Raw genomic sequence first — 16764 nt, forward strand, 5'->3', positions numbered from 1 at the left:
TGAAATATTTATCATTAGATATCCATATTGTCTGTATTAATGACTTAGCAATCCAGATATAGATCAAAAATAGACCAAAAATCGAGGTTGTCCCGGTTTTTTCCTTATATATCAGCCATTTGTGGGCCGATTTTCTTGATGTTGATGTATCAATGATGTTTGTAAGTTATTTAGGGGTTGATTTCAACATACAGACTAGAGTGTCCAAAAAACCGGTTTCCGGTTTAATCGAAAAAGTGTGATTTTGAAAAAACCGGTTTTGATAATTGAATTTAAAAAAAACCGGTTAAACGGTTTTGGTTTCTGTCTTCAAAAAATCCGATTAAGCGGTTTATGTTAAATTGTTATTTAGTATAAAAAGGTCGTCTTAAATTTATTTTTATTTTTGGACGCTAATAGAAAAGAAGTTAAGAATTATGTACTAAATCTTCCGAAATTTAGCATTTTTGAATTCTTAAGGCTCTAACTTTATTCAATTATTTTATATCTTTTACGAAATATTGTCAAATGCTATAATTTTCTATAAAATAAATCAATATTTTTAAAAATGGTATCAAAGTTTTTCATAAATATGTTTGAGTGAGCTTTAGAAAATATATTTCATTAAAACCGGTTAATCATCTTACAAAAACTGGTTTATCAAAAAACCGAAACCGGTGGAGTTTACAAAGATGAAAAAACCGGTTGACCTGGTTTCGGTTTTGGATACTCTAGACTCGTTGACAGACTCGTTGCAGCAAACCCAATCAGAGTCTCTGAACCAGCAAACACTAAAATTTATGAAAAATATGCTAACAACTGGTAAACTGTAGAAAGATACAAGAAACAGAAAGTATTTGTATGCTGCATTTTGTAACATATTTGTAATTCTAATTATGAATATAATTTTTGACATACAATTATAAATGTATTATTAGAATGTAACAACACATTTAAAAAAATAAACATATAAAAAATATTTTTCATACACCCCAACCATAAAAGAAATTTTAAAGTTAATTTTTGTTAAAGTCAAGTTAATTTTAAAATAAAACTTTTCACCCTAACCAAAGATAAAATAAACACATTTGTAAAATTTCGTATTGGAAATTAATAAAAAACTTTAAATAAACTTAATTTTTGCAGAAATTATGGAATAAAAAGCGGAAAAATCTATTTATTAAACCTCTCCAGATCAAATATCATTCAAATAATTTGAGAATTGTTTGAATTTTTGTAATAAAATTTCGTTATAATTTTTAAGGTCGCTTTTTTACAACTCTGTGTGTTTGAGGCGAGTGGTGAAAGTGGTTTGAAAACCAATACATATAAATAAAATGATACCAATACATTCTTATATTTAGGTTTTTTTTGACAACCGACTAAGTTTTTTTTGACAGCGTTTCACTTCTTGTTATTATTCTTTGACCCTAACTATGAAAGAAATTTTAAAGTTAATTTTTGTTAAAGTCGACTTTATTTTAAAATAGAACTTTTGAAAAAAGCTTCAAAACTATTTCCAACAATAATTGAAAATATTTTTCAATGAATGTAAAGTAAATAATAAAAAGAAATTTAAAAAAATTAAAAAAACAAAATATGAATAAAAGTTCAAAACAAAATGCTTTTTTTTTAAATAATAAAACAACATTTTAAATTGTATTGTATGGACTTAAAATCGACTTTAAGGCTTTTGTAGTTAGGCTGTTTGTTTTTTGTACCATAAGAAATATTTTAAAAAAGGTTTCAAAACTTTTTTCAACACATACATTGAAATAAATGAAAATTTTTTTTAATGAATGTAAATTACAAAAACAAATTTCAAAAAATTAAAAAAAAAGTACATAAAAGTTCAAAACAAAAAAATAATAAAATAACGTTTTAAATTATATTTTAAATTTGTTTTATGGTACGAAACAAAGCGAATTATACATAGAGACGAGACACTCCGATTTGTCAAACAAAAATACAACAAATAATATTTCTGATACAACAACAAAATACATTGACTAGCATGTATTTTGTTGTTGCAAGAGATAGGTTTTTGACAACAGACTTAGGTTTTTGACAATTCCGTCTCGTCTCTATGTTACCCTAAGGTACGAAATTTAAAATACTAGTCTAATTTATGGTCTTTAAATCGACTTTAAGGCTTTTGTGTTTAGGGTGATAGCTTTTAAATATTTTTCAGTATAAAAATTGTCAGTATAACTTTAGGTAAAAAACAACTAGACATTCTGAAAATTGGGGTAAATGAATGTACATATCAGCAATGAATTTCTATATAATGTCACCTAAAATGCAAAATAACAACATAACATTTCATAAGTTTATAGGAGAAGCAAAAATCGATATAACATGAAAACTACTTGAGATATTGAAACAAAATTTTCAAATCTGAATTACAATGAAAGAGAAATATTTTTTATGAAAAAATAACTTGTTCAAAATAAACTTTATGGTGCGTAGTATTTCAAATTGTTGTTTTCCAAAACCAAAATAACGTATCATCAATATAAATTTATATAAAAACAATAAAAATTTAAATTTTTATATTCTTTATTTTAATTACTTATTTAAATAAAAACAATGTACTTCATTGAGTTTTCATAAAGACTGCAAAATAAAAATTCAATTGCAACAAATTTATTAGCAAATTTTAGGAAACTACCTAAAATAAGGTAAAATACTATTTATGTTATTTTGAAAATCATGCACTTGATGATACGTTTTTTTTAAATTTTTGTATAACTTGGTTATTTTTTTATACTAAAAGTTTAAAATTGTGTACACAATAATAAAATCAATTTAAAATTTTTTGATAATACGTTGTTTTGCTTGTTTTGTTTGTTTTGTTTGTTTTATGCCCACAATTTCTACAAATAGATATCTATCAGTGCTTAGTTACTTATGGAGTAAAAATATTTAGTAATTTTGATCCGTAGATATGCATTTGAAATTAATGTCAAGTTACCTCTTAGGCAAATCTATAAGCTGGGTATTTCACACCATAGATATCTATTTGTTGAAATTATGGGCATTAGGTGAATTGAACATTAAAATTTATTCCCAAAATCATCTTAATTTTTATTATGAATTTGTTCATACATACTATTAAATTCAACATGAAGTTTTTTTTGTTTTATTACAGAAATTGTTTGTTTTAAATTTCTTTAACTGAAAATCACATAGACTAAAAAATTTTGTTCAAAGAAAATTTCAATTGTTTTTCAACAAAACAGAAAAATATAAGTGAAATTTTAAAGAATTTAAACCGAATAGAAATTTATTATTTCTCAAAATCAATTTAGATTTTCTCAGCATCAATTTGTATTTTCTGAATTTCAATTTTCTTTGTCTAAATTTCAGTTGCATTTTTCTCAATTTTAAATTTTATTTCTCAATCTTAATTTGGTTTTCTGAATTTCAATTTGTTATTTCTCAATATTAATTTGGATTTCTTGATTTCAATTTGTATTTTCTCAATTTTAAGTGGATTATTTTAATATCATTTTGCATTTTATCAATTTCAACTTAAAATGGTGTAGTTTTGTTTCTAATTGAAAAATTATGAAGAAATTCATAAAATCTATGAATAAATTATGAATTAAAATCATTGGAAAGCAATTCATTCCATTTATGTACAAAATGTGTTTTGTCTATGTGTTTGAAGAAAGATTAAGAGATTTTTTTGTTAATATTTCTTTTGGTACAGCAAAAAAACTAAAGTTATATTTTGAAATAAAATTGACTTAACAAAAATTAATCAATTTTTGTTTGTATTTGGGCTTCTTTTTTTGACAACTGTTGACATTATGTAATTTTTTTTCGAATTTTCTTATAAAAAACAAACAAATTTATGCAACATTTATTTCCAAAAATTCACATTAACAAATCTTTTATAACATTTTTAAATTTTTTTTTGTTAACTTTTAATTTTAAATTAAAATTTTCTTAAATTTTTTTTTTAAATAACTTTTATCTCTAAATCAAAATTTTTCATTATTGTATTATAAAAATATTCGTGTTAAAATTTTATATTTATATTTTTTTTGTTTTGAATTTTGTTGTTATTGTTGTTCAGAAATAAATCGTTCGTTATCTTTTTATACATTGTTACTTTTGCACCCATTAATAAAACAACACCAATGGTGTTGGTTTTTGAGTTGTGTAGATGCGGGAACTTATTATTAATTTGAACAAGTTGAACCAGTTCTAAAACCTATTATTAAATAATACATTACACCAGCAATCATATAGAGTTTAAGAGTAACCCCTATTAAACAAAAAAAAACTCAAGAGTAATAGAAATACAGCAAAGAGCAAGCTAAATTATAAATGGATAAAATGAAAATTGAGCAAGAGAGAGTAAAAATAAACATTATTATGAGTTAAAGAGTTTTGTAAGACTTACAAATTTTAGTACTAAAATTTGAAATAATGAATGAACTAAAAACTCTACCAACTAATTGATTGCCATACAAAATTAAATATATCTACTTTGATATAAACTTGAATGTTTTGGTCTATAATTTTATGTAGCTATTTTGTGTTTTATGTAGTAGATGAAAACAAAAAGCCATTTTTATGACTTTTCTTTGTTAGTGATCAAAAAAAAAATCAAATTTTTTATAGGATTTTGTCTAATTTTTAAGTCTTTAACCCTAATATATGCCTATATGAAGTATAGTGTAGTCTTAACAGCTCATTATTGTCGTTTGTGTTACATTCGATTTTCAATGAACTTCTTAGTTTCTTTTTTTTTATTTTATATTTTGTCTTTAATCACCCACAGAACATATATAACGCGTGCCTTAAACAAGCCAAAGGGAATTTAGGTATAAAATATCATGATCGTCATGATCATTATCTTGTTAAATATAGAGGAAATTTTGTATATTTTATTCCAAAATACCCCATCAAATTTTTTTCAAGTGGTTAAAACAAAATTGTTGTTGTTTTAGTTAAATGTAGCTACCTTATAAACAATCAAGTTTATTTAAACAAATTTCCTCAACAAAGAAGAACAAACTAAAAATAAATATTTTACACTTTATTGTACATCAAAAACGAAAACGACACATTTGTTGAAATGCTATTCGGAATAAAAAACTCTTTATTTCTTAGCTAGGGCTAGGAAATGTATTGTAATAAGAAGTGTAAGAGGATTTCTTGTAGAGTCTTAAAATAAGAATTATTGTTTTTCAAAAGATTTGTTATTTTCTTGTACAATTTTTGATTAATCGAAGGCAATGTGTGGAAAGTCTTTCAATAAGACGGCAGGAAATATACATAAATATATAAATGATGAAGATGGTGGTAGAGGAAAGATAGAGGAAAATTAAAAGAAATTTTTATTAGTAGGAAATTAACTTTGTTAGCCAATTTTTCTCCAATAGAAACAATAAATACTAATATGATACAACTTTAAAATCACAAAAATCAACACTTTTTTTATGGCAGAAAATAAATCAACTTTATTTTTCAATTCGGATTTTTTAAGCTGATATGATTTTAGTGCAACAATACATATCGAAATGCAAATAATTTTTTAGTTTTTTCGTCATATTTGGTGAAAAAGAATTGCAAGCATAAACTTCATTTCATCTCCAATAGGAATTTTTATTGGAATTAAAAGTTGAAAGCAAGTGTAATTCAAGCCTTGAGTTATAGTCAAGCAATTGAATTACAGTTGTATTACACTTTATTTCAATAGCATTGTCCTGTCAAAAGGAAACATAAAATCAAGCCATGTGTTATTTGTTTGAAAAATATTTATTTTTTTCAAATATTTTTCAAGTTTAAAACATAATTCCATTTCAATTCAAGTCAAATTCCAACAAAATGTTCAAGTACTTGAATTTTTGGGGCTTTGGTGCTTATTGGGAATAAGTTTGTAGAAATTATAGATTTTACAAAGATTTCTAAGTAAATATGTATGTTAAAGATCAATTTAATTGAAATGTAATGTTTACAGTTTGGTATACATTAAACGACAATTTGTCTCATCGCAATAAGAATTTTTATTGGAATTCAAGTTGAAAGCAAGTGTAATTCAAGCCTTGAATTACAGTGAAGCAACTGAATTACACTTTATTTCAATAGCATTCACTAGTCAAAAGGTAATATAAATTAAAGCCATATGTTATTTGTCTGAAAACTATTTAATTTTTTCAAATATTTTTTATGTTTAAAACATAATTCCATTTCAATTCAAGTCAAATTCCAACAAAATGTTCAAGTACTTGAATTTTTGGGGCTTTGGTGCTTATTGTGATAACATTTTTACTAAACTATTTCTTAATATTATCAATCAAATTGTATTGTAGCATATTTTTTTAATGTTTAGCTTTTATTTTGAAACATTTGTACAATAAAAATTTATTCAAAGTATTGACCTTTTATACCTTTTCCCATCTTTCTGGCAACATTTGGATTTCGAGCCAAAAGAACTGCTCATTTTTTGAGGCCAAGAACGAATCTAGCCAATATCGGATACTCTGTTCCAAAGTGAATCGTATCCCATTGACATCGTTCTGCATCGATCGATCGAAACAAATAGTAGTCGGGCGGGGCTCTGTCTATACTATAAAGCGGGTGAAGCAAAACTTCCCAACCTCTTCATTCTACATTTTTTAACATTTAGAATGATGGAATATTGCAGATTCATGTCTTGCCGCATATTCTTGGCGTTTTATCGTGCAAAACTGGTTTTCTTTTATAGCGTTCAAGCATAATTTCTGACATGCAAAATCGTTTTTTTGTTGAGTTTGATAATAATTTTCTTGGAGTAATGCCTCCAATTCATGGTCTTCAAACTTGTTTGGCTGGCCAGACCAAAAAGTCACCAAGTGGTAATTCTTCTGAACTGCACAAACAATCCCTTGCTCCTTGATAACGATGGAACACATTCACCATAAGCTTTGGTGAGCAATCGGCGTGCTTCAGCAGCAACTCCTTTAAATTTGAGTACCACATGAACTCAGCTATTACTCCTTAAATTTAGATTTGGTGCCAATGATATTTCTTTGAATTTGTTACTTCAGATGCAGATCTAAAAATACACTTGATATTTGTGACAGTTGTAAAATCATATTTTTAAACCAAGGGTTATAAAACTAGTTTTTTCATTTGTGAGATTGGTTTGCAATTGTCTAAGTTGGAACTGCTTCCAAAAAGAAGTTGTTTCTTTAGTTAGTTCAATTATTGACCTTTGAAAAAGTTTTTTGTACCGGAATCGATTTAAGAATCTATTTGTGGTCGTTAAATTCCATGTTGATCGGTGTGATCACTTTAGAATCCTGTTGTAAAAATATTATTTTCCCAAATTGATTGCTGATGAAGTTTGTAAATGAGTTAGTAGGTTTCATTGCCAGCGATGAGAAAATTGCTTGGGGATGGTCATCTTTTAAGCCATTTCAGTAAGCAAGGTTATATTTCCAACATTTGGTCTGTTCAATAACAAAAAACTATTACGAATTATTACAAATTTTCACACAAAAATTTTAAATTTATATTGAAAAACTCTACTGACCAATTCTTACACCGATCGGTTTATATAGACTTGGGTTGAAGTGGTACTCGTACCGAAAAGACTGGCTAATAGCTCAGGAATGTTCTCACAACCGATATCTTCAGCTGGGAACAACGCGAAGGAAAGACACTATAGGCACTTTTGTGGAAATACTTGCTATAAAAGAGTGTATTATGAAATTTGTTATGGATATAGTGATTTCAGCAATGTAAATATATCCTTCATAGTCGAGGAACGAACGAATTTGACGTAGAATATATTCTATAATGGGTATGAGTGGAAAAAGAAAAATTGTGTCATTACAAGAAAGAATTATGTGTTCATTTTTGCGGAACCTTGTAGTGAATAAGGAGTTCTTCAGGCTCAAGAATAAAGATACCAAATACGTCTAATTGAATAGTTTGTATTCCTCATTAAAAAGGAAACTCTTCTAATGATGAGTTATTTCATTGAATCACTTTTTGCCTACTTCATGCTTAATTACGACAAAGTTATTGGCTTTCTCAGAAAATTCCAGAACGATACTACCAAAGATGGTGCTCTGAATTCCTGGATTTTATATTTTCTGGTAAATTATAGCAGTGATCCATGACTGGTAAAAGATCTGGTGGAAATGTTATGATGCAAGTGGAATACGAATACCTTAAATATCTAAATTTTGTACTTGGAAGAAAATCTTTGCATACATTATATTGTATAATGGATTTATACAGCATTCAGTAGAGACTTAAACACATTTCTCTACTTTGTACAAATTACAGATATTAGCCGCTCTTGCTATTACTGGCTGCATTAGTTCCACTCCTCAGGCCAGTCTCTAGACGTTGCTGTACATAACACCCCTTGATGTCTACATCTGGTTAGATGGACTGAAGTATGAACGTATTTTTCAAGGCTCCATTCTATAAAAAGAATGCTGGTTAATATTGGAGCAGAAGACGCACCTGGCAGTTGCAGCGTTTTTCAGGAGAAAATTTACGTCATCCATAGAGACTCAAAAATAAATCGAGAACTAAATCTGAAGAAGTTCATCATCAATGTCAGTGTAGATTGATGATGAACTTCTTCAGATTGGAAATGAAGGAAATGAAGGAAATGTGCACTCATTTGGGAATTTTATTTGATGAATTTGGTGTCTTGGTTTATCAATTATTGCCCAATAACTGCACCGTTGTAATAGAACTCGAGAAATTACAGTCGTTCGTCAACCCAGGCTCTCAACTCCAACGTAATACGATGGATATGATTTTCAATCGATTTTTGGGTCTAGCTTGGACAAGACTTTGTCGAGTATGTATGGGTTAAGGACATGAAGATATCCAAAGAAATTAAATTGTAGATGAATTCGCAAATAAACTGTTCTCCATATCCAATTGGTATGGAATAGGATTTATTATCATATGAGAATTATTTAACTCTTTACAATTTTGAACATAATTAGCCAGTTAAATCCGAAATTATTAATTTAAATTAAATAAAATTGTTAATGAAAAACAAAGAATTAAAGAAACCAATAACAAATAATAATGAAGAGAAATGTAATACAAATATTTTACTATTTACACTATCTGTTTTCCATCTCACAAAAAGTGGGTTTCTTGAAACTTAAAGAAGCTTAAATAGCTCAACCTTTTCCAATCGATTTTCAGAAATATGTTTCTCTTTGAAAGGAAAAACTCATATATTTCAAAAAAATAAACAATTTTAAAATCAATTGAAAATTAAAAATATCATCATTTCACTAACAAATTCTAAATAAAGCGATAGAGAAAAACTATAAGTATAAGAAACAGAATTGTGCTGCATATTTTATTTGGTCACTTTTGTATCACTGTGTTATTATTGAATTCCTTATGCAATTTAGTCATTTAGTAATGTTTATACTGATAAGGATTATATCTCTTAAGTGCTTTGGCATTAAAATATCATAGAAAGACTTAATCAATTTATGTATTTATGTTAAAGGCGAGTTTAAACAGTATTCCAAAGAGCAAATGTAACCTAACAAAATTTAATTTAAAGATTAATTTATCATCTAATTAAAATTACTAAAGTATATATTGCCAGTTCATATTTCACAAAAAATAATCAAAGCACTTCTATACCATTCATTCTTTAAACTATTTAAAATATTTCTACAATTATTCTTCAAAACATTAATCTCTGCTTCAAAAATATAACACCAAATCTCTATTACACCAGCCTCCACTCTCTAACTACATAATTCAGCTAAAAATAAACCACTTCCCAAGAAACTCTTTTATCAAAAATGACAGGCCAGTGTCTATGAATGAAGAAAAACCCCCCCAACAAATTGACAATTTTTGCTAGATATTTAGTTGAAAATATTATACACTTCATTAATAAAGAACTTACATAAATAGAAGTTCAAAACTCTTTTAATTAATATACTAAAACTCAATTATTAAAATTACACTCAAAGAGATTTTTTAAATAAATAAAGAGAAAATATAGTGATAAAGAAGAGTAGTAGTTAAGAGTAAATTTAGAAGTCACTCATTGTGGGGGTAAAGCAAGAGTATTTAACAAAAGTATTTACAGCGCCATTTAAGGACAAGCGGCAGGATTTTCTTAATTTAAGGAAAAGAGAAAGAGAGTGAGAGTTTATATATTAAAGGATATAAATTTTTACACAAGTTTAGGAAAAGACCGCTAGTTAGCGCCACTGGATTTATAAAGGATTTGTATGCATAATAGAGAAATAATATAAAAAGGACTATATTAAAGCAAGCATATAGAGTCCTTTTAAGAATAAAGGAATTGCCAAAAAAGGAGAGTTTATGTTTAGAGAAAAATTATTTAATATTTAATTAAATAAAACAAAGACTTTTTATTATTATTAATGCTAGTAATGATTATATTATGTTTGTTTTTAATACTCTCTTTTAGTTTCTTATTTTCCTACATTTACTTTCGCTCTCTTGTTAGCTCTTGCTGCTCTCATTATAAGGGTTTGGTTGAGTGTGTTTATTAGTTTATCTGCTCTCGTTGCTGTTTTATTGTATTTTCTTTTGTGTTGTACAACGAGTGTAAATGTTCATGTTGTTACTGCTCGATTTTGTTTCTATATATGTTGAACGAACGAAGTATTTTTGTGTGTTGCAAGCATTTGAACACAAATTCATGGCATATTTGATGTTTGAAATTTTTAAAATCAGTTCGAGTCCGAGCATCTAAAAGAACGGACGTGTAATGACGCGCGATTTTTCACTCACATTTTCAATATATTGAAAAAATCGGTTTTTTGTTTTCTACAAAATCTTCACATACAAGAACGAAAAACATAAAAAATAAACATACACACCACACAAACACACGTACATCAAAAGAAAAATCCATTTTTCCTTTAAAACATACGAAAAAATAAAATAGAATGAAAAATAAAATAACAAGTGAAAAACGAATGGAAAAGAACGAATTAGTAAATGAAAATTTTGGAAATATGTGAAAAATTTATAACAAAAAAAAAAAGCTAAAGAAAATTAAAGTTAAAGCTAAAAGTTTAATAAATAAAAATAACAACAAATAAAAATTAAAAGTGTATTTAACAAAATGTGAAATTAAGTGTTAAAATTAAACTTAATGAAACAAAATTTGTTTAATAAAATGAATTGGAAAACATATAATTAAATAATTAAAAAAAATAAACAAAGTTTTAAACAAAATGAAATCTTTAAAAACCTAAATAACAGAAATTAAAACAAATTTAATTAAAAAAAAGTTCAAAACTAAACTACTTATGAAAACTATTTAAAATTGAACAAAACTCCCGCCTCTACTCCCCCCAATAACAAACAAAAAAAAAAAACAAAACAAATTCTAACAACACTCTTTACAAAAATGTATAAGTTTTTGAAAATGCATACAGTGTTGTTAATCAAACATCATCATCATCATGACCATCATCAAAAGCATGATGGTCAGCGACTGTTTCATCATTTATGGAGTTGGCTGTTTGTGTTTAGCTTGCATCTTGGATATTTTGGTGTTGCAGCCACGAATTTAGCACAAGTAGCTGCATTGGCCACTGCCACATCCGCTCAGCAGATTCTAACAACACAACAAGCCGCCACAAATCAATGTTCCTGGCAATACAATGGTACCACATCAGTTAAATGTAATTTACGTCTGATCGAACGTTCGCTGGCATTGGATTTACAAGGTGCTGATGGCTTTAGCCAGCTGGAGATAAAATGCAGTGATTTGTATTTATTTGAATCACAATTGCCACAAGCCGCCTTTGCCAGACTGCAGACATTGGATGAATTGAAACTGGTTTCTTGTAAACTTTTGCAATTGCCCAATAATGCATTTGAGGGCTTGAATACAGTTAAGACTTTAACCATAACAACCCACAACTCAGAATGGGGTCCCAGCAAGACTTTGGAATTATTTCCCGATTCTTTAAATGGTCTCAAGCAGTTAACAGAATTGGATTTAGCTGATAATAATTTGAGAGCTTTGCCCTCGGGGTTTTTGTGTCCGGTGGGCAATTTACAAATGTTGAATTTGACTCATAATCGCATTAGGGCTGCTGAAAATTTGGGTTTTGCTGATATGAACTGTAATGGTGGCAGTGAATTGCAGATTTTGGATGCCAGCTTTAATGAACTCAGATCTATAACAGAATCTTGGGGCATTTCCAGGCTAAGACGTTTACAGCACTTGAATCTGCAGCACAATAATATTTCCGAGTTGTCTGGCGAATCTTTAGCAGGCCTGTCATCTTTGCGTATTGTTAATCTAAGCAACAACCATTTGGAAACTCTGCCTGAAGGCCTATTTGCTGGCTCTAAAGAATTAAGGGAGATCCACCTGAAAAACAATGAATTATATGAACTGCCCAAGGGTCTCTTTCATCGCCTAGAACAATTGCTGGTAGTAGATCTTTCCGGCAATCAGCTAACCTCCAATCACATAGACAACACCACCTTTGCTGGCTTGATAAGGCTTATCGAATTGAATTTGGCCCATAATGCCTTAACACGCATTGACTATCGCACTTTTAAAGAACTGTATTTCTTGCAAAATCTTAATCTACGCAACAACTCCATAGGCCACATCGAGGAAAACTCCTTCCTGCCTCTGTACAATCTTCACACCCTCAATTTGGCGGAAAATCGTTTGCATACCTTGGATGACAAGCTGTTCAATGGCCTGTATGTCTTGTCCAAACTAACGCTCAACAATAATTTGATTAGTGTCATCGAGGCCAATATCTTTAAAAACTGCTCGGACCTTAAAGAGCTGGACTTGAGTTCGAATCAATTGAATGAGGTGCCCAAGGCCATACAGGATTTATTTATGCTGCGCACTTTGGATTTGGGTGAAAATCAAATACGCACCATAGACAATGACAGCTTTAAGAATCTGCATCAACTAACTGGTTTGCGTATGATTGACAATCAAATTGGCAATATTTCGGTGGGCATGTTTGCTGATCTCTCACGCCTTAGCGTGTTAAATTTGGCCAAAAATCGCATACAAAGCATAGAAAGAGGTTCGTTTGATAAGAATTATGAATTGGAGGCCATACGTTTGGATCGCAATTTCCTGTCCGATATTAATGGTGTATTTGCCACTTTAATGTCTTTGCTGTGGCTGAATTTGTCGGAAAATCATTTGGTTTGGTTTGATTATGCCTTTATACCCTCCAATCTCAAGTGGCTGGATATTCATGGCAACTATATAGAAGCCTTGGGCAACTACTATAAACTGCAGGAGGAAATACGTGTCAAGACATTGGATGCTAGTCATAATCGTATAACGGAAATTGGTCCCATGTCTATACCCAACACCATTGAATTGCTGTTTATCAATAATAATCTCATTAACACGATACACCCCAATACCTATGTGGATAAAGTGAATTTGGCTAGAGTTGATCTGTATGCTAATGCCATGACCAAATTACAGCTACAGCAATTGAGAGTGGCCCCAGTGGGTCCTCTTAAACAATTGCCTGAATTTTATTTGGGTGGCAATCCATTTGAGTGTGATTGTACCATGGATTGGCTGCAGCGCATTAACAATTTAACCACCCGACAACATCCCCGTGTCATGGATTTGGCCAATATCGAATGTGTTATGCCTCATGCTAGAGGAGCTCCTGTACGTGCTTTGGGCACTCTTAAGCCTCAAGATTTCCTGTGTCGCTATGATTCCCACTGTTTTGCTTTGTGTCATTGCTGTGACTTTGATGCCTGTGACTGTGAAATGACTTGTCCCAACAATTGTACCTGCTATCATGATCAAATCTGGTCCACCAATGTGGTAGACTGTGGCGGCCAACAAACCATGGAATTACCCCGACGAGTACCCATGGATTCTAGTGTAGTGTATTTGGATGGCAATAATTTTCCGGTGCTTAAAAACCATGCCTTCATAGGACGCAAAAACCTAAAATCTCTTTACGTCAATGCCAGCAAGGTGGCCAGCATACAAAACCGAACCTTTGCTGGTCTCATTTCGTTGCAGGTTTTGCATTTGGAAGATAATTTAATGCAAACCTTGCAGGGTTATGAATTTGAACATTTGTCCGCCCTGAAAGAATTGTATTTGCACAACAACCTGTTGACCACCATAGAAAATGCCACCTTGGCACCATTGCAATCACTGGAAGTTTTACGTTTGGATGGCAATCGTCTGGTTACATTGCCCATATGGCAATTGCAGCTGGCACAGTTTAAAGCTTTACGCACAATCGCCCTGGGGCGTAATCATTGGTCATGTCGTTGTAAATTTTTGCAAGAGTTGACCTCATATGTGGCAGACAATGCAGTCATAGTACAAGATTCCCAGGATATTTACTGCATGGAAGATGCCACAAGCAGCAGCAGTTATGCAACTTCTTTAGGCAGTAGTAGCAGCAGCAGTGGTGGTGGTGGTGGTGTTGCCTCAAATAGCAGAAAACGTGAATTGGATTTTAATGTTACTGCCGCATGTAGTGATTATTATGCTGGTGGTTCTATGCTGCAGCATGGCATACCAAGAACATACATACCATTATTGGCAGCTGCTTTGGCATTAGTTTTCCTACTCATTGTGGTCATCATTATCTTTGTGTTTCGTGAGTCTTTACGTATTTGGCTATTTGCCCATTATGGTGTGCGTGTATTTGGGCCACGTTGTGAAGAATCTGAGAAGCTGTACGATGCCATACTCCTGCACTCAGCCAAGGATTCGGAATTTGTGGCACAATATTTGGTGGCCGAACTGGAGACAGGACGTCCTCCTTTGCGTATTTGTTTGCAGCACAGAGATCTGTCACATGATGCTACTCACTACCAAATACTAGAGGCCTCTAGAGTATCCCGAAGAGTGGTGATATTGTTGACTAGAAATTTCCTGCAAACAGAATGGTCTAGATGTGAGCTGAGACGAGCTATGCATGATGCCTTGCGGGGAAGGCCCCAAAAACTAGTGGTCATAGAAGAGCCAGAAGCGGTATTTGAAGCTGAAAATGATATAGAACTTTTGCCTTATTTGAAGACTTCAGCGGTGCATCGCATAAGACGCAGTGATCGCCATTTTTGGGAGAAACTACGCTATGCCTTGCCAGTAGACTATCGTGCAGGCAACAACTATACGCTGGATCATAATCACGAACGCATTAAGCAGCCAGCCAGTCCTGGGATTTTGTATAGACCCGCTCCACCGCCTGCCTACTGTCCTGAAGGGGAAGGTGAACAGAACTATTCCTCGGCCACCACAGCCACACCCTCGCCAAGACCTCAAAGAAGAGGTGAACACTCCAATACTTTGCATCATCCAGCTAATAGCACCCATCTACATCCCAATGCGGTGCAGCAAGCAGTGCCCCAGTACTACCATCATCAAGCAGTTGCCACAGCTGGTTATGTACAAAGGCCTCCCTCAGAGCACATTTACTCCAGCATTGATTCAGACTACTCAACGCTGGACAATGAGCAGATGCTAATGATGCCGCCAGCACCGCCCTCACCCTCAACTGTGGCCGCTGCAGTGGGCATAAATAGCCTGCATCGCAATATACATCCTCACCAGCTACAGCAGCAGCAGCAACAACAACAGCAGCAGCAACAGCATCTGGCAAATATGTCGCAAACATGGCGACCCCAACCAAATCAAAAACAACGTGTCCTTAGTGCTATAGATCCTCAAATACAACATCCGGGCACAGCTCAAACATTGCAGCCTCAAACAACAGCAAACCCTGCAGCCCCCAGCAGCAGCAATAGCAACAGCAGTAGTAGCAACCAAACAATACAGCCAGGCCAACAGCAAGGACCTCATGTGCAGGCATATTTAGTGTAATTTTTCTTTAACAACAAACACACAAACACAAACAAAAACAACACACATTTTATAGTCATAGTGCAAAACAAACAAAACATAATTAATTAATTAATAATAATAATTATAATAATTTTTACTAACACAAACAAAAACATTTTTAAAAACCAACAAAACAAACGTACTGATTAGAACTGCAAAAACAAAAATAAATTTTAAATGTTTGCTTTAGTTTAGTTAAAAAAAAAAATTAAATTTAAATGAGAATTGAAAGAGACACTCAAAGAGAGAGTGTAATGAAGAAGAAGTAAGAGTTAGTGGATGGTGCAAATACTTGCTGACTGAGTGTATGATTTTTTTTTGTTGTATTACAATTTAAGGACTGGTTCCTGTATTTTATTTCCTTATAATTTTTAAGTTTATTTTTTAATTTTATTTTTTATTTAGTACGAAAGTGATAAAACAAAACAAAATTATGATAAATATAAAACGAACATACAAAGTGTAAAAGAGTATGATAATGAAATAAGCATAAATAAATAAAAGAATATGTAAAATAAAGGAAAATGTAAATAGATGAAAATTTAAATGAAAATATGAGTGTTTATTTATTTTTTGATAAAGAAGTGAAAAGTAGTTATTGTTGTGGGCCATTAAAAAGAGGTTAGTTAAGCAAATTTCTTTTTCTATGAAGTTTATTAGAAAATTTTTTGAGTTTTTTTCTTTCGTTTTTTGTAGAACATATATAAATTATGAATAAAATTGTAAAATGATATTTGTGAAATCCTGATTTTTGTTAAATTCTCAATTAAAAAAAAAAATTTACAATGCAAATTTATAAAATATTGAAAAATTGCACAACCGGTTTTAATATCAGAAATTACTGTGTAATTTTTCAAAATCGTTTTGGATTGCAATATTTTTTTTAACATGCAAACGATTTTTTAATATAACTG

At 30.8% G+C, this 16764-nt stretch overlaps 1 protein-coding gene across 1 annotated transcript; it reads left to right on the top strand.

Moving 5' to 3' along the window:
• The first annotated feature begins 11301 nt into the window (after positions 1-11301).
• Toll-7 (Toll-like receptor 7) lies at positions 11302-16403 on the top strand. Its single transcript, XM_065510699.1, has one exon. The coding sequence runs from the start codon at positions 11375-11377 to the stop codon at positions 15827-15829; it is 4455 nt and encodes a 1484-aa protein (XP_065366771.1). The 5' UTR covers positions 11302-11374; the 3' UTR covers positions 15830-16403.
• Positions 16404-16764: the final 361 nt, after the last annotated feature.

Source organism: Calliphora vicina, chromosome 5 (assembly GCF_958450345.1).
Source record: "Calliphora vicina chromosome 5, idCalVici1.1, whole genome shotgun sequence".
Lineage (NCBI taxonomy): Eukaryota > Metazoa > Arthropoda > Insecta > Diptera > Calliphoridae > Calliphora > Calliphora vicina.

Coding starts and splice junctions, on each gene's coding strand:
- Toll-7 (XM_065510699.1), top strand. CDS start 11,375: ATGTATAAGTTTTTGAAAATGCATACAGTGTTGTTAATCAAACATCAT.